At 33.9% G+C, this 17544-nt stretch overlaps 3 protein-coding genes across 5 annotated transcripts; 2 read left to right on the forward strand and 1 right to left on the reverse strand.

Moving 5' to 3' along the window:
• The first annotated feature begins 798 nt into the window (after nucleotides 1-798).
• On the forward strand, nucleotides 799-4713 carry LOC118062350 (fructose-bisphosphate aldolase-lysine N-methyltransferase, chloroplastic). Of its 2 annotated transcripts, none has more exons than XM_035076056.2 (6): nucleotides 799-1314; nucleotides 1430-1458; nucleotides 1877-2088; nucleotides 2657-2779; nucleotides 3161-3565; nucleotides 4169-4713. In XM_035076056.2, exons 1-6 carry the CDS (start codon nucleotides 848-850, stop codon nucleotides 4379-4381), a joined length of 1449 nt encoding a protein of 482 aa, XP_034931947.1. In that variant the 5' UTR covers nucleotides 799-847; the 3' UTR covers nucleotides 4382-4713. The 2 variants fall into 2 exon arrangements, with proteins under 2 accessions (XP_034931947.1, XP_073267086.1); XM_073410985.1 differs by having other exon boundaries at nucleotides 3266-3565.
• Nucleotides 4714-4821: 108 nt separating this feature from the next.
• LOC118062349 (rhamnogalacturonan I rhamnosyltransferase 1) lies at nucleotides 4822-9856 on the reverse strand. Its single transcript, XM_035076055.2, has 8 exons — nucleotides 9200-9856; nucleotides 8162-8229; nucleotides 8000-8088; nucleotides 7754-7916; nucleotides 6564-6853; nucleotides 6027-6231; nucleotides 5477-5634; nucleotides 4822-5368 (listed from the first exon to the last, which is right to left on the reverse strand). Exons 1-8 carry the CDS (start codon nucleotides 9432-9434, stop codon nucleotides 5095-5097), a joined length of 1482 nt encoding a protein of 493 aa, XP_034931946.1. The 5' UTR covers nucleotides 9435-9856; the 3' UTR covers nucleotides 4822-5094.
• Nucleotides 9857-14040: 4184 nt separating this feature from the next.
• On the forward strand, nucleotides 14041-16721 carry LOC118062530 (transmembrane emp24 domain-containing protein p24delta9). 2 transcript variants are annotated; one of them, XM_035076325.2, is made up of 4 exons: nucleotides 14041-14373; nucleotides 14457-14666; nucleotides 16061-16137; nucleotides 16267-16721. In XM_035076325.2, exons 1-4 carry the CDS (start codon nucleotides 14155-14157, stop codon nucleotides 16295-16297), a joined length of 537 nt encoding a protein of 178 aa, XP_034932216.1. In that variant the 5' UTR covers nucleotides 14041-14154; the 3' UTR covers nucleotides 16298-16721. The 2 variants fall into 2 exon arrangements, with proteins under 2 accessions (XP_034932216.1, XP_034932214.1); XM_035076323.2 differs by having other exon boundaries at nucleotides 14042-14373; nucleotides 16262-16721.
• The last annotated feature ends 823 nt before the right edge of the window (nucleotides 16722-17544 follow it).

Genomic DNA, 17544 nt, shown 5'->3' on the forward strand with positions numbered 1-17544 from the left:
TTCAGAAAAACTCATCCAAGAAAAAAAAATCAGCATAAAAAAAAAACAATTAATAAAAAACGTATACTTACGAAAAGGGCATGCAATAATCAAATCAATCAACTTATTAGGGTACAGTTTTTTTTTTTCTTGGTTTGCTATGCCATCCGTTATTTAAGGTGTTCATGATACGGAATACCGTCCCGTAAATTATTCTAATATTTGTTCAATTTCTTCATCTTGTTTTCATTTCTTGGATTCCAGGCAACTTGTCTTTTTCCGTCTTTTTCATTTTTGTATGCAAATTTCGAGAGGTTACCTTATAATAGTAATTTGTTTAAAAATCTGTTGCATGAAAAAGGGAGAAAAAACATGTTGGAATATAAAATAAATCAAAAGGAAAAAATCAAGGAAAATCGTCTTCACATCCATTATTATACAACAAATGCCCCTGAATGCAAAGCAAGTGGACATAAAGCACGTGCAAAGTGTCCTCCCAGATAAAATTTGGCACGTGTCCAATAGCCTTGCTGTTCACGAAGCAAGTTTACTTTTGATGTATTTGGTAATTACGTATATGCCCCTTAGGTTCCTAATCAAACCCTATACTTTATCAGATAAAACATACGGTATAAGAAGGATTAAAATATATACTGAAGTGTAATTTCACTAATATTAGTTTACCAAAGAAAGAAAACGACATGTGGTCTCATTTCTTAAGCAATTGATACGTCTCTCATGCAGTTAAACGACACACCGTTTCAAACCCTCGACTATGATCAACCACTAGGTATAAAAAACGCCAACAGAACAAACTCGGTTTTTCTCGTTATCCCATTAACTGAAGGAAGTACTCTCGACTGTCCTAATGGCCACACACTTCACCCTCTCACTCTCCTCTTCAAAACCCTTCAAAAACTCCACTTTCTTCACCAAGAACCCGTCTCTTCATTTCAAGAAACCACTCTCTATAACCTCTTTTCAGTCACCACCACCAGCAGCTGCTGCAGCTGCAGTGCAAACATTCTGGCAGTGGCTGAGTGATCAAGATGTGGTGTCAGCCAAGACTCCTGCAAGGCCTGGTTTGGTGCCTCAAGGCCTGGGGCTGGTAGCACAGAGAGATATTTCAAGAAATGAAGTTGTTTTGGAGATACCAAAGAAGCTTTGGATAAACCCGGATGTAGTCGCTGCTTCTGAGATAGGGAATGTGTGCGGTGGAGTGAAGCCTTGGGTATCCGTCGCTCTTTTCTTGATAAGAGAGAAGTTAAAGGAGGACTCGACTTGGAGGCCTTATTTGGATGTCCTTCCCGAAAGTACTAATTCCACTATATTTTGGTGGGTTGGGTTTGGCTATCATTGCTTCGGAGTTTTCTTATTGAACTAACTAAATGGTTTTTTGAATTGAGATTTTGGGGTTGATAAAATGTGGTTTTAATGGATTCCAGTGCAGGTCAGAAGAGGAGCTTGCTGAACTTCAAGGTTAGTGTGGTCTTTACGTTAGTTTATAATCGTATATCGTCTTAACTACTATCGAATTAGTGCTATATTAGTCTTTAGAGCTTGCTAATTATAGTTTGGGAATAAAAAATGAGACTATTTATTGATACTTTGGTTAGCTTCATCTTGATCATGTGTATATACATGATAAGAGTTGCGTGTTCCATATCAAGAACTTGGAATTTAGGACGCTTCATATGTATTGTAAATTCAACTGTTTAGTTCCGTGTAAGATTAGATGAAATTCGAGGTACAATCAACACTCCTATCTGGCATTTTGTTATGCTATGCATAGATACTCTTATGATTTTTTTTTTCTAATGCTAGATTTGTCATTTTTTATTCGCTGTTGTTTTGTCTTCGTCACCAATCGTCGTGATTTTCTTGATTTCAAGTGCAGGAACCCAGCTATTGAGCACGACATTGGGTGTGAAAAGCTATCTGCAGCGTGAATTTCTGAAAGTAGAAGAAGAAATCCTTATCCCTCATAAGCAGCTCTTTCCCTCCCCTGTAACGTTGGATGACTTCTCTTGGGCATTTGGGATTCTCAGATCAAGGTCTTTTTCACGTCTTCGTGGTCAAAACCTTGTTTTGATCCCCCTGGCAGACTTGGTAAGCTCTTTCTTCTTTTTCTTCGAGTCAGTTTTCAGTAGCTAGTTAAAGCGTACAATGTACATAATACTTGTGGTGTACTAGTTGCTGGTTTTGCTTGAAATAACGAAGAGATCTTCTGGAAATGGCCTCAATTTTTTTTCAGTGCCCGTATTTTACTAGAAAAGAACTCTGTTAGGTTGGAGCCTGTTTTATACTTCAGCAAATAGAAACTTAACCCTTTCACTGAGCAATTCAGAATGTATGATTAAGGCATGCGGTTAGTTTACTTCACGGAATCTTACTTGCACACAGCGTTCTGATTTTAGCCCAGCATAACTAAGCAATGTTGATACATGAATCCCAATCATCACAGGGAAATAGTGAAGAAAATATACCGCTCAGAAGTTTGCAGCTCTTGTTGCCCTAAAAAGTTTTCGAGAATGTTAAAGCCTCAACCTTCTATACACAGGCTTTATTCACCAATAAAAAGAAAAAGAAAATCCAATTTCAACATGTCCTGGCTAATTTATTATGATTTCCCTCCTCCTTAAAGTGTAATTTTCTCTAATCCTGGCTCTTGGATCAGGTCAACCACAGCCCAGACATTACCATAGAAGATGGTGTTTATGAGATTAAAGGAGCAGGTCTTTTCTCCAGAGATCTCATATTTTCTTTGCGGTCCCCCATTTCACTCAAGGCCGGTGAGCAGGTGAAGTACACCAACAAATACTTCTGCTGAAGGTTTAAAAAGTGTGTTTTAGAAAGGTTTTAGAGACATTGATCACTTTGCGTGTATCCTTAGCTTGCAATGAATCTGAATGTGTATTTTCGATGACATCCTTGCAAAACTTTAAAGCATTTATCTATATCTACATCTATGTGGGAAGGGGGTTAAACAGAATTGGAGGGTTTTAAAACAGTGAAAATAATTAAAAATGCATGAGGAATTAGCTAAAGGAGTCTCCACATAAACACTAGGAACCCACAACTCCTCGAGAGTTTAGTAGAAAAAAGACCTAATCGTATCATTGATTTGTGATCCTGTCAATATTGTTATCGATTATGACTAAGTTGGAGGGATGTTCTGCAGGTACTTATCCAATATAATTTAAACATGAGCAATGCTGAGTTGGCTGTGGACTATGGATTCATAGAAGCAAAGTCTGACCGCAATATGTATACCTTGACACTTCAGATATCCGAGTCAGACCCATTTTTCGGTGACAAGCTTGATATTGCCGAGACAAATGGTCTGGGCGAGTTAGCAGATTTTGACATTGTTCTAGGCAATCCTCTTCCACCAACATTGCTTCCATATCTGAGGCTGGTAGCACTTGGGGGTACCGATTCTTTCCTCTTGGAATCTATTTTCAGAAACACTATATGGGGCCATCTTGAATTGCCGGTAAGCCGTGCCAATGAGGAGCTCATATGCAGAGTGGTCAGAGATGCTTGCAAATCTGCTCTTTCTGGATATCATACCACCATTGAAGAGGTGATTTTTCATCCAAGCCGATAAGATATTTGTTATTATGTGGTCCATGTTATGTGCTTGGCTTCAATATAGAAAGCAGTGTTTGCATATCTTACATGAACATTTAACAAGGTCACCAAGTTAAGCTTGAATAAATCATTATACAAATATCTGCATAACTATAGGCAACAGAGCTTGTGATGGCTCACGACACAAGTTTGCTGACACCTGTTTATGTTTATTTCAATGTGCTTCCTATGAGAGAATCTTTGAGATTCTATCATAGTATCCTTAAGTAGTAATGCAACTGAGCATTATGGAACAACTTAAGCTATACTCATATTTTTTTCCTTGGTTACAAGTTATGTTCATCTTTGAGACGATGCTTCTAGGATTTTGAGCTCAAATAAAGCTAGTCTAATGCATAATTTGATCAAGAAAGAATTAGATTAAGTTCCTTTTTCAGATGATTCAGAGCAATCTACTTCTCTTGGCACACAGGGCCTTTCCTTTTCCCCTGTTCCATTGCAGTTATACTTTCCAAATTCTAAAATAGATAGCTTCTTCTGATGTTTAATTAATAGCGAAAAATGTGAAGTAAATAAATACAAGTGTGATATGTAGGATGAGAAGCTAAAAGGAGAAGAACTCAACCCAAGGCTTGAGATTGCAGTTGGAATAAGAGCAGGGGAAAAGAAGGTGCTGCAGCAAATCGAGGGGATTTTCAAGCAGAGACAATCAGAATTAGATGAGTTGGAATATTACCAGGAGAGGAGGCTGAAGGATCTTGGTCTAGTTGGGGAGCAAGGTGAAATCATATTTTGGGAGTCCAAGTAGAAAACGGCATCATATGTCAAGAAATTGAGGCCATTACTTTCTGGACGCCCTTCATGAAGTTCTCAAGAAAAAACGCCCTCGGTAGCCGGCACGCACGTTAGTTGCATTCATATCCAGGTAATGCACTCAGATAGTTTCTGCTGCCCTAAATTCTCTTGCTGCATGTATCATTCACCCTCTATGTTTTTAGAAACAGTTGATATAACGAGAGTTCAAGGAAACGGAAAGGCATTTGTATGCCTAGGTTCTGAAATTTGCGTGCAAAGTTGAGGTCGGCGTTTCTGTATATTTCACTTTGCATTAGGCAAGAAAAGGATCCGTTTTTTCTATCATTTACACTACTCTTGCTTCACCGTTTTCCTGGGCCTATCCTGAAAATTGTTTCTGTTAGTTCACAGACATTGTTCTGAAGCATTGCATCGGAGAAATGGCTACAGGTGTAACTTTTAACTGTGGGATTATATGGCATTCCCGAACAAACTTTTTAGCAGGAGAAGAAATGAACAAATATATCAACAGAAAAAATTGAAGAGCGTAGCCTTTGATAGCCTAAATGGGCACTCAAAGGATTCTGGTCTGCCGTTCCTTGCAAATCTCTAAGGTGTGTATACGTTGGTCAATTAGGGATTGATGGAAGTCACACGGTATGTGCACCACACTGCTTTTGAAAAATTAAGTAGAACACCATCTCGGTGTGCTTGGATGTGTTGCAATCACGGAACTGAACTTGAATTACCAGGTCCTAATAAATCATCACAGCTTGTTCCCTCACAAAGGCACTCTTGAGGGTTTGCGTAAAAATAATCTTCCTCTTTTGGTTTATCTGCAATAACCCTACGTCGAGTTGGCTGCCCCATCCTCTTCTCATGTGCTGATCGAACAGCAAATACAAACTCATTCCATGTAAGTGTCCCATTCTGATGCAAATCCAGTAACTCCACAAGTCTTTTTCGGTCTAGCAGGATAGTCTTCTTAAACCCAAGATACCTGCACAAAAAACTAATCAAGAACTCTCCAAGATGCTTCAAATGATGACTTTTTTCCATGGTAAATTGATACAAGATAAACACTGAATGAGAGAAACGGTGTTTGTACCTGCGGTGACCTTCCACAACTTTTGCCATGTTTCCGTCATAGGTGGGGATGAAAGTGTCACTGGCTATTGAGACCATGAAATCGAGTGCAGCCATTTGTGATGAATGGTTCTGGAATTGCTGCAGCTCCCCTGAATCTAATAGCATTTCCTTTCTCACCTGAAATAACCTTTGGCATTGAGATCAAGAAGAAACATGCCAACATGCAATCAAAATGATAACTAACTAGTTTCAATAATTTGGAATTAGCTATTGTGGACATGCATATTCCAAAGTCAGCTTAAACCATTTGATAGGGCCCTAAAAGAGGTCCTCTCTTGTTCATCGCTCTAATAAAAATCCAAAAGACCCAACTGCTCTGCTACTTTAGATTCAAACCCATCAGGTTGCATGCTGGGCCCATTGGCAAATGGACCACAAGCAACAATCAATGAGATGGGATTCAACATGTACTGACCAATATTCTTCGAGACATTTCCGATTGTTGCAAAGCATTAGCCAGACCTGCTAGTGTTTGAATAACACAACAGAGAGAATGGTTAATAACTCACAATCCTTGGATAAGCAGCTCTTAATACCGCAAGTCTCCGCTCACTGCCATATATCTCACCAGCTGCAATATATATCTGTGTGTCCTTGTCAAAACCCAATGCTTGCAAAATCAACGCTGTCTCCTCAGGAGTCAATGGGCACAAACCTTGTGATCTCCTCTCTTCAGAAACTATCTCTTTCTCTCTCCACCAAGGGTATGCATACCTAAACGGAATGTGAAAATGCAATAAAAAAATTTATTATACATCTCTACAAAAGAGATGAAAATAATGGATTGCCTCAAAGTTGGCATCCTTTCTTACGGTGATTCTAAAGTAGTTATTTTGTCAAATATTTAGCAATGACTACAATTTACTGATTCTCTTTCTCAACTTATGTATCTACTAGCAGCTACTGAATGAGGGCAGACCTCAAGCAGGATAAGAATGATGAAGATTGAAGACTGTTAGTTTATTTTAGAACAAGACTTTTAGTTGGATCATTAACTATATACCGAAAATGAAAAAAAGAAATGGCAATTTTCAAATACAACAAACCTTAACTGCTTGAGCTCCTCGGCTTCTTCCTTGGTGCAGCCATGGGTACAACCTGAGAAAGCCAACATGTCCATCTCATATCTCATATGCAAAGCCACAAAAGGCCCCCTTTCGTGTAGAACACGAACCAATTTGTACCCCAAAGATTCAATCTCTGGAGTGAATTTCAGTGCCTGGAAAGTAACACGGCACCTGACTTTCTGAAGATCAATTGAAACCCCGTTGTTTGCCAATCGTGCATCTGTTTTATTGAAGTGCAACACCTTTTGCTCACTGAAAAGTGGCAAGATCTGCATTACCAGTTCAAAGTCATTAAACAAGAAGTATTACTAAGAGAAAGTAGAAACAGCATCATAACTCATACATTCAGCTAAAGGCTACTTTATCTTACTATCCCATAGCTTAAAAGTACTTTGAAATCCTTGAACCTCAAGATAAATAAATGAAACAATACTTTTAAAAGTTTATATATCAGAACCAAATCCCTAATTCATTATTACACAAGAGTTTCAGCGGTGGCATTGTTGTGCCTATTATTCTTCAGTACAAGAATCAACCGAGTCTTCTAATTACCATATTCAGTCTACTCAAATCTCTTCATTTTGTTCTTTCATCCTCTGCAATTGATTTTCTAAGAGCTCATTTACCCAGTTGGTTTGATTAATAATTCCACACCATCTGCTGTAACTTTACAAGCATATAACACACACAAAAAAATTACAATATGAAGATGGCCGTTTCAATTCATCATCCACTTATACAATATAATTCAGGACATGCAAATCCTGTATCTGGGGAATCTCTGTATGCAACTGGGAGATGAGGAGATGATCTCCAGCAAACTATAGTCTTTAACTAATTGTGAACTCCTCAGAAAGTTACTAAGTTGCATAAAGTTGATATTCATGACAGCTCTAGCAAATCCCCAAAAGATCATACCAAAACTTGTGAGAGAATCAGAACATTCACTCTAAAGATAGTTGACCCTTACATAGAATCAACTTTAAGCGATGCTCTCTCAGGTCAACTGCTGATCTGACTAGCCAAATTGGAGCTAAATTTCAATATCTAACGACCCAGCTTTAAGATAAAGAGCTTGCATGATTATCTACTAATTTTTAAACAATTGTTAAATAATGCCTGATATAAACATATTTTCCACTGATAGAAGCTAGTAAAAATATTTAAACCTGTTGCAGGTAGTATTCTTCGCTGGACCAGCTAACCGGGGGCATCTCAAATACTTTGTATCCATATTTACTACTAAATCTCTTAGGAAGCCTTCTGACAATTCGAATTTCATCTCTTAGTGACTCAATGAAATGTTTCACATCAAATATGTCCTCAAAAGTACTGCAGAAAGAATCTGCGTAGTTAATATTAAATAACTGTGAAAGAAGAAAATGTCAAAGCATGCCAATAACAGAAAAAAATACCTATTGTCAGCCCAGAAAGATGTTTTATCAAGTTCTGGAACAACCAAAGTGAGATTCAAAAGCCTGGCGACAGCCACCATGTCACAGATCTGAAATTCCATACTAGCCAGGTTAGTGACCTGAAGAACAATTACGGCAAGTAGTAAAAGAAGAAGTACAAACCGCGGATCGCATTTGATTCAAGCCACCATTGCAGGACACTTTAAGATAACCATTGCTTGTATAGTTTCCTGCAAAAAGTTGCAGCTCTTAAGGTCTTATTTACAGAGATAGACAGAAAGATCCTAATGGCGTCCATAAAAGAAGACTTGGACTTTTGAGAGATTCTATATGTTAAAGCTTTAACTGCACATGAAAAATGTCCCACCACAATTTAAAACAGAACTTTTTTAGTATTTTTCCAGAAATGTTTTTCTTCAAAAAAGAAATCATCATAGCAAATGCAGATGCATGTAAAACTCAAACAGAAGGTGTTTGAGATGTATATGATGAACCACCAACTCAAGAACTTTGATTCAGAAGCTAGAATCAGTCACAGGAGAAAGCTAAGAGTTATGAAAGGACTGCCAAGATGTAACTTCTGGATGAAACCACTCACGAGAGCTCCCAGAGAAGCAAGAATCGTGACTGAACCTTTATCACTTGAACTTTAGAAAAAAAAAAATTCAAGACAGGTTGAGGTCCAAAAAATAAACTTTTATTGATTAACAATTCCAAAACTCTTACATCATCGACATAACTTAAGATTATGTGTACCACCATAAACCAGCAATCCACACGTAGAATGAATGCTACAGGGATTGGGATTAATTCAAAATATAACCAAACTAGATGTTTTAACAATTCATACTTTAACCTTTCAGACAACAGAAATTAATCTCCAAACCCCACGGAAATGCAGTGTTGTTTTTCCCTTTTTACTGAATAATTGACTTGGCTACCTAAAAGAATCAACAACTTAGCCAAAACCAAATTGCAGATAAACAAATCACCAAACCTTACAACTTATGATATATACACTAGTCCCACTCTTAGTAATCCCAAATGTCCTCGTCTTCTTATAAACCAAGATCACAAATTGCCATGTCCCGATAAGAATTCAGAATTTCAACGTTCCTTTTTTTTCAATAATTTAAATATTAAAAATAAATCCCTACAAAAATAAAGACAAAAAAAAAATAATTTTCTTTTCAGACTTACTAAGGGGAAGGAGGGGAAGAGGAGGATGTTTAACGGAGGGGGCGATGATATTGATAAAGCTGTGGTGCCATAACTCTCCAACCGTAAGAAGCTGAACCAAACAGGTCCATAAAAGAATACTGGAACAAACCCTGATAAACCAAACTTGTAATCGCTTAGTTCTAGCAATGACTGGAGCCACCGGCGCTGCTATTTTCTCGCTCCTTACTCCACTCTCAGATCTAGCAACCTCCATTTCTCTCTTGCTCTCCTCATCGCCGCCTCTTCATTTACAATAAAACAATAACACTAAGATTTTAATTGGATTTTCAGATCAACAAAAAAGGATCCACATTGTTATTTAATACAGTCAAAAACAAGGATAGGAAGATCACGAGTTGACAAAATCTTTGAACAAGGGAGAGAGGGAGGGAAAATAGTGTTAAGAGAGGGAAAGCACGAGGAAGAATGTCCTCTTAAGAAGCGGACCAATTAAAATTACTTATATCTCAAAAACCAAACTCGAAAAGAGGTTTTTTTTCCCCGGGAGAGGAATTGACAGAATATATAAAGAAACTTTCTTGCCAGAGAATTTGGAATGTGATCAAGTTCTTAGAAGATATGCAAGTTCGAGAAATCCGACGGCTAAGGTTAAGTAATATTTTTTTTTTCTAGAATAATGCTGAAAATACAGGGATTATTAGATAATTTTGTGTTAATCGGTTAATAAAACTCTCTCCATCTGTTAATGGATATTCGAACGCGTCTTTTAGCCACACCGTGCTAATTGGCTGGCTGTTTTGCTTTCACGTTGCTGGTTGAGTAAGACGAATTAAAGATTAGAGCAGAAAAAAGTAATTAAATAGATTTTTAGATAATAATAGGATTTATTTTCGTGAAACTCTGTTTTTAGAGTATATTAAATATGAAAAAATAGTAGATTAATTTTTTCAGTGCTTTATTAATATAAAAAAATCTTTTAAAAAAATCAATCTATCTTCAAGAGGAAAAAATACTTTACAATACAGCATCAAACACACTCTATTATTTGAATAGACCAAGTAAAAGAGGGTGTTCGACAATAAAGTCAAAATATTGTTGGCGTAAATTATAAAAAAAATTATTTTAAATTATTTTTATTTTAGTATTTTAAAATTATTTTGATAAATCAACTTGTTCTTGCCCTTTACTTATTATCCCGTTTTAACCTTTAATTATCATCCCATGCCACTGCAAGTCTGCATCTCCAGTCTCGATTGTGATAAATCGAACGGTCTTTGATGAGAATCGGTTTTCGGAATCGGAAGCACGACACAAATAACTGGAGAGAGAAAAAGGAAAAGAAAAGGAAATAAATGAAAAGCCAGAGAAAAAGAAGAGTTTGAAGGGAAAAGAGAGATTAATTCTACATTGTGTCGTACAATAAAACTAAAATAAAACGTAGCATATGCATACGCTCACATTTTTTATTCACCGTGATGCCCGTTACACTGTAACAAATCTTGGTTTGCAAGATATTATATTTTTTAATGAGTTCTAGAATTTCTAATTTTTATTCCTAAGTTTTTTTTAAGTTTTGATATTTTTTAATTTCATACTTTAATTCAAATTTATGGTATTATATTTTATAATTTAATTTTCATTATTTTAATTTCTATTTTTTATTTTTTTATAAAAATATTATTTTTTTCAATTTTACCTTTTAATTACATCATTGCTTTTATTTTTCATGTAAATTTTAATTTTTATTCTTTTTAATTTCATTTTGTTTTTACTAAATTGATTTTTTTTTAATTTCACCTTTCAGTTAAATATAAGATTTATGTTGTATTTTAATTTTGATCCTTAATATTTTAATTTATATTGTTTTGAGTCCTTTTATATAGTTAAAATTTTTTTAAAAAATTTTATCATTCAACATTGATTGATTAGGAATTGGAGTTAATGGTTTTCTCATATTAGGTGCTTCGAGTCTAATAACCCGAGACATATTTTATTTAAAAAAAAGATTTTATAATTCTTTTTATTTTTTTATAGAGTTATTCAAGTCTTGTAATTTGAGCTGTTGGTTTGGTGGAATACCTCGTGTTGGCCTAGCAATGATTACTAGCGTTGCAAGTTTTTTGTGACTAGTGTTTTTCTATTTTGTTTTTCTACCTCATTCTGACACTTGAATATTATTTTTTAAAAAAAACAATGGCCCTGCAACAAAGAGCGTGCATCAAATATAGTGTGGTTTTATTTATAAAAAAAATAATTATTTTTGACATCAACACATCAAAAATATAAAAAAAAGTATTTTAAGCAAAAATAAAAAATATTTTTTTAATTTTTTTTTAAAAAACACAATTTACAAAAACACTCAAAGTCATGGCTAAGGGCTTTCCATTTACCAATAACAGGGAGTAAAAAAAGCACTGAAATAGAAGGCAAAAACATTGTAGCATAAAAATGTAATTATGTTTTTATCCTTTTTTAAAAAATATTCGTCCTTGATACTGGGGGTATTTTAATATTTTCTCATAATTTATTAGTTATTAGAAGATTGATTGCGAATGAGTGTATATTCTCTATTTTGAAGCGCTGTAAAAATATTAAAATGCCATTAAAACCAAGATGTTTTAAAGCTTGCATCTATAAACTTTTTTTTGTCTCTTTACATCTCCAAGCACAGTTGATATATCTTATTTACCTCTTGAAGACAGGAAAGCAAAGTTCGTGGTCAAGGGTTTTGTAGTCTTTTCAACATGTTTTTATCATGTCAGTAAGGACAATTAAGTCTTCTGATTAACATAAAATATTATTTAAATAAAATAAATTGTTGGAGAATGTCAAGCACCCATGAACTTCTAGCAGCACATGTGGAGCCTCGCGATGACCAAAATCACCCTTTTATCATGTCGTTCGATCATGTCTTCTTTTTCTTTAAAGTGACACGTGACAACAGTTGTGGGACGAGTTGTTGTTAGTGAGGTATTTTTTTCTCCTCCCCTCTAAAATAATGTTATCCATTCAAAAATTTAGAGTTTTACTTTTGGTTATTGATAGTTGAACTCCAATCCTTATTTTTTTTATTTTTTAGTTTTTTTAGTTTTTTTTAATTTTTAATTTTATCATTCAATCTTGATTTTTGATTTTTTTTTATTTTGATCCTTATTTATTTGATTTTTAATTTTTTTCCTTAACTTTTTTATACAACCTATATTTGTTTTCAATTTCATTCGTTGTTTCAAATTTATGATATATTATTTTTTTCAATTTAACCCTTATTGTTTTTTTTTCTCTCTATTATTAAAGATATCTTCTCTTTAATTTCACCATTCAACCAAAAAATTATAGTTGTCCTCTAATTTATTTTATATTTTATTATATTTTTTATTCATTTAATTGTTATATTTGGTTTTGGATCTTTTTGTGTAATTTGATTTTTTTTTCTAATTTTATCATTTAACGTTTGATTAGTTGGGGATTGAGTTTTGTGTTTTTTCCATGCAAGGTACTTTTGGTTTAATGATCCAAGTTATGGGTTTAAAAAGTTAATGCATGTTGATATATATATTACTTTTTTTTTCTCTTATTTCAGCATTCAATATTGTGTTTTTTTTTTTTTTACAAAAAAGGTTTTATGGTTTTTATTTTATTTTCTATCAAGTTATCATTGTGATATGGACCTTGAGTTTTTCAAGTTGGCTAGTCCCTTATTTCCCAGACTATATATTTGTTATTTTAACTTGAATTGACTTGAATTAATTTTTTTATTATTTATTTTTTATTCAATTTTGTTTTTTTATATTTAATTGTCTGAAAACTGAACTATAATATTTTTCATCTTTTGGAAATTTTTTTTTTAAAAAAATTACTGTAGCCTTTTTAAAAAATCTAGTTCATATATTATCATTGCTTAATTTTTTTATTATCCAATTTTTATTCAATTTTGTTCTTTTATATTTAATTGTCTGAAAACTGAACTATAATATTTTTCATTTTTTGAAAAAAAAAGAGTTTTTTAAGTTACTATAGCCGCTTCTTTTTTTTAAAAAATCTAGTTCATATATTATCATTGCTTAATTTTTTTTGTTATCCATTTTTTATCGAATTTTGTTCTTTTATATTTAATTGTCTGAAAACTGAGCTACAATATTTTTTTTTTTAATTTTTTTTAAGTTACTGTAGCCGTTTCTTTTTTTAAAAAAAATCTAGTTCATATATTATCACTGCTTAATTTTTTTGTTATTCATTTTTTATCTAATTTTGTTCTTTTATATTTAATTGTCTGAAAACTAAACTACAATATTTTTCATCTTTTTTTAAAAAAAATTACTGTAGCCGCTTTTTTTTATAAAAAAATATAGTTAATATATTATCATTGCTTATTTGTCTAACATCTAATTAAAAAAATCAACTTATTTAAACCACTTACGCATATAATCCATGTAGTTGATTTTTAAAAAAAACACACCATCAATCAACTTATTTTCAAAACATTAATAATAATACGACATATAGTATAGTGCGTGTCATGTTTAAAGTCGTGTCTGAAAATGCGGTTGAAATTATATTTTTTAAAATTTTAATTTTTTTTCTTTTTAAAATTATTTTTTTAAGATTATTTTAATTTGCTAATATTAAAAATACTTTTTAAAAAATAAAAAATATTATTTTGATATATTTTTAAAAAATTATAAACACACTATACACTCTGTATATCCTCCCAGTCTCAGTGTACTAAACTAAACTAGACAACTCCGTATCTTTTTTTATAAAAAAAAAATACGTGTCCCTACCAATCAAATACTACCAGCTGTCAATAATTCAATTGCTGGTCTGACCTCCTCCTCCTCCTTCTATTAGCAAAACCGGTCCCCATTCATTTCAAAACACCAAACGTAAACCGAAAAAACAACTCTAAAACCAAAAACTGAAACTCTCAACAAACGAAAAAAAGAAGAAGAAGACTCAGCTCGTAATTCACCACCATGATTACCCCAAGACTCAACCTTTATCTCCTTGTAATAATTACTGTAATTGGGCTTTTATCATCTCCATCAAAATCACTCCGTTTCGAGCTAGAGTCAGGACACACGAAATGCATAGCAGAAGACATCAAAAGCAATTCTATGACTGTTGGAAAGTACAGCATTGTTAACCCCCATGATAGCCAGCCCTTTCCAGAATCACATAAACTCACTGTCAGGGTAAGATATTGAAAAGGACCCATGATTTCTCTTCTCGATTTTTTTTTGGCTATTTTAAAGTTTGTAATTTGTGTTTTTCTTAGGTGACATCGAGTTATGGGAATAGTTATCATTATTCAGAGCGTGTGGAATCGGGGCAGTTTGCTTTCACGGCGGCGGAAGCAGGGGATTACATGGCGTGTTTTTGGGCGGCGGATCATAAGCCAACTGTGATTCTGACTGTTGATTTTGACTGGAAGACTGGTGTGGCTGCTAAGGATTGGTCTAATGTTGCCAAGAAAGGCTCTGTGGATGTAAGTCAACTTGCTTTATTTATTAATCTATCTATTTTTTGCCCTGATTTTAATGTCTGGATTTGAGGCTGTTTTTATTTGGTTTTTGTGTTAATAGTCTTAATTATCATATACTATGATTAAGTATTAGGTGTGCTATAATGAAGGGGACAAAGATGTTGAGTTCAAGGCTAATATGCAGTTGGGTTTAGTGGATAGATCAGGGGAAATCTCCTATTTTAGTTCTTATTGAAGGTTATCAGATGGATTGTGATCGCCTACTGTAAGATTAGATGATGTCTAAGAATAAAGAGATGTCGTTTTAGGCGCCTAGGGAACCTAATCTATAGAGCCACATAGCTGTAGCTCTGATCCACATACATGCAAGAAAGAATTAACGATAGCAGAGAAATAATTAACTGTAGCAGAAAAGTTGGGCTTTATCCGTAGAACCAGTCTATGGTGGCTGTTTGATTTGCTTAACCCTGACATGGCAGCCTTTCATTTTCGTAAGCAGTGTATCACTGAGTGTTGTAGGAACTCGAATTGGATTCTCATGTGATAGCAACTAGGCTACTAAGAGCAATACTAGCTTCAAATGATGTGTTTAGAATGGCTTATCAAAAAACTATGACGTATGCAGGAATGGCATGGTTAATTGATAATTTATGTGTTAGATCAGAGATCATTATTTATAGTAACAGATGAGGAGCGGGAATTACAGTTTTAAAAGAAAGGTCTTGGAGGGATTGTCTAAAAGGATGCGCCATAGAAATTGTCTTTTAGTTCAGCAAGTTGAAAGCTGCAAACCTTGTGAATTAGCTGAAAAAAAGAAAAGGATACATGCCCCGTAATAGAACCTTCTTCTATATGCCGGGCTCGTGCTTTTTGTATCCCCTGCCCCAACAGCAATCCTTGCCACCTCTAATAGCTGACTTTCAAGCACCCTTTCATCCTTTCCCCAGGGTTTGAAGTTGAAGGCTCTTTCCCGTTTTGTATTTTCATTTTTAAGGGTTATGTAATCTATAGCATAGCATCTAAATTTCATAAAAGGGGTTCTACGAGGGGAAAAAACTGGCGATGGGAGATGATCTTAACCTAGAAGCGAGAGACATGCTGTTTTTCTTCTGAAACCATGGAATCTTCCACGCTTTAGCTCTTAGCTTTGAGTTAGACTATCAGTGATTTGCTGTTTGCAGCTGCTTAGCATCCATAATTAGTGATTTGCAGACTGAGACAAAGACAGTCTCCAGTACTTGTTGTCTATTGTTTTATAACAGCACTCTCCTGTAAAATCATTGACGCCTATTGTGTGCTGTGTTGTTTTACCAATTCCACGTTAGTTTTATATTTGAAAGTGCCAGGCTTGAAACAATGAAAGATTCTTATCCGTTTGCATCAATCTTAAACACCAGGTTATGGAAATGGAGCTGAAGAAAATGTATGACACAGTCATTTCCATTCAAGAGGAAATGAATTATCTCCGTGAAAGGTGAAGATTTATCTGTTTTCTCCAACAATTATGAGAGCTAATAAGCTTAAATATGCTATTTCTTGCAGGATTGTAGTTTATCTGGACATCAAACACTTTCTAACATGCTTGATGTTTGTTGCAGAGAAGACGAAATGCAAGGTCTGAACACATCTACTAATGTAAAGATGGCCTGGTTGAGTTTTCTTTCGATTATTGTATGTTTATCAGTGGCAGGCTTGCAAGTGTGGCACTTGAAGACCTTTTTCCAGAAAAAGAAGCTCATTTAATTTTATATATTTGATAAACAGTTATCTCATCCTTTCCCCCTTGTAAAATGTTTTTACACTCAAATGCTTGGCAATCCGGTGGGGGTGAAGGGGGTAATACTTTTGAGAAAGAATTACAATACGACTTTAACCAGCTATTCACGACTTTCGAGCCATCTTGTGTGCAATTACAGTTTTTCGGATACAAGGGAAGCATTTCTTTGTAATGCTTGTAGATTGCTAGTCAAAACCTACAGTCCTTGCAGACTTGCGCTTGGTAACTTTGCTTGACCCGAGTGGGATGATGATATAAATTCTTTAGTTATGTGGTTCGAATCATTGGCCAATGGCCAAGCATATGTGAAAGTTATAATTTTGTTTATTTTTATGTTGTAAAAGTGTTTTTGAATTTTTTGAATTTTTTTACTTTAAATTAATATATTTTTTGATTTTTTTAAATAATTTTAATATGTTGATGTTAAAAATATTTTTTTATCTTGATACATTTCTAAACTAAAAACATTTTAAAAAATAATCATTATTATATTTTCAAATACCTTCATAAACGAAGTATAGTAACTATTGATTATATGTCGGGAACTATATTGTAGTTACTAGCAAATCTAAACTTACTCGGCCAGATAAGCGGTCATCATTCAAGGTTTTTTAATTTAAAATTTACATATTTATATTATTTTACATGTAATTTTTATTAAATAAAAATAATAAAATTTAAATTTATAATCATTTGATCATTATAATTTTAATATATATTAAAAAATTATTTTAATTTAAAACCATCAACAATTAAATAAAATCATAAAATATAATTTTTATTATTTTTTAACACGTGATTTCCTGTAGCTCCACCGTTCATTTCAAGTATGAAGACATGAAAAATCCAAGAACTTGCATTATATTACACATACCGCATTCTTTATTTGTGTATTTTCAACTTCCTTAGGAGTTCGTGGTTAGTTGAATATCTTACGGGTTGTTTTCACACAAAAAAAAAAAAAAAAGGTAACAGAAACAACAAGTATTATACTGTCAATGACAAGAAAGCTAGAAAATCTATACTGAGACAGTGAGACCGACTTGTTTTGCCGAGACAAAATCCTCGACGGATTGATCTTGGGTTTCTAATTACCAACCTACA

The sequence above is a fragment of the Populus alba genome, chromosome 8 (assembly GCF_005239225.2).
Source record: "Populus alba chromosome 8, ASM523922v2, whole genome shotgun sequence".
NCBI lineage: Eukaryota > Viridiplantae > Streptophyta > Magnoliopsida > Malpighiales > Salicaceae > Populus > Populus alba.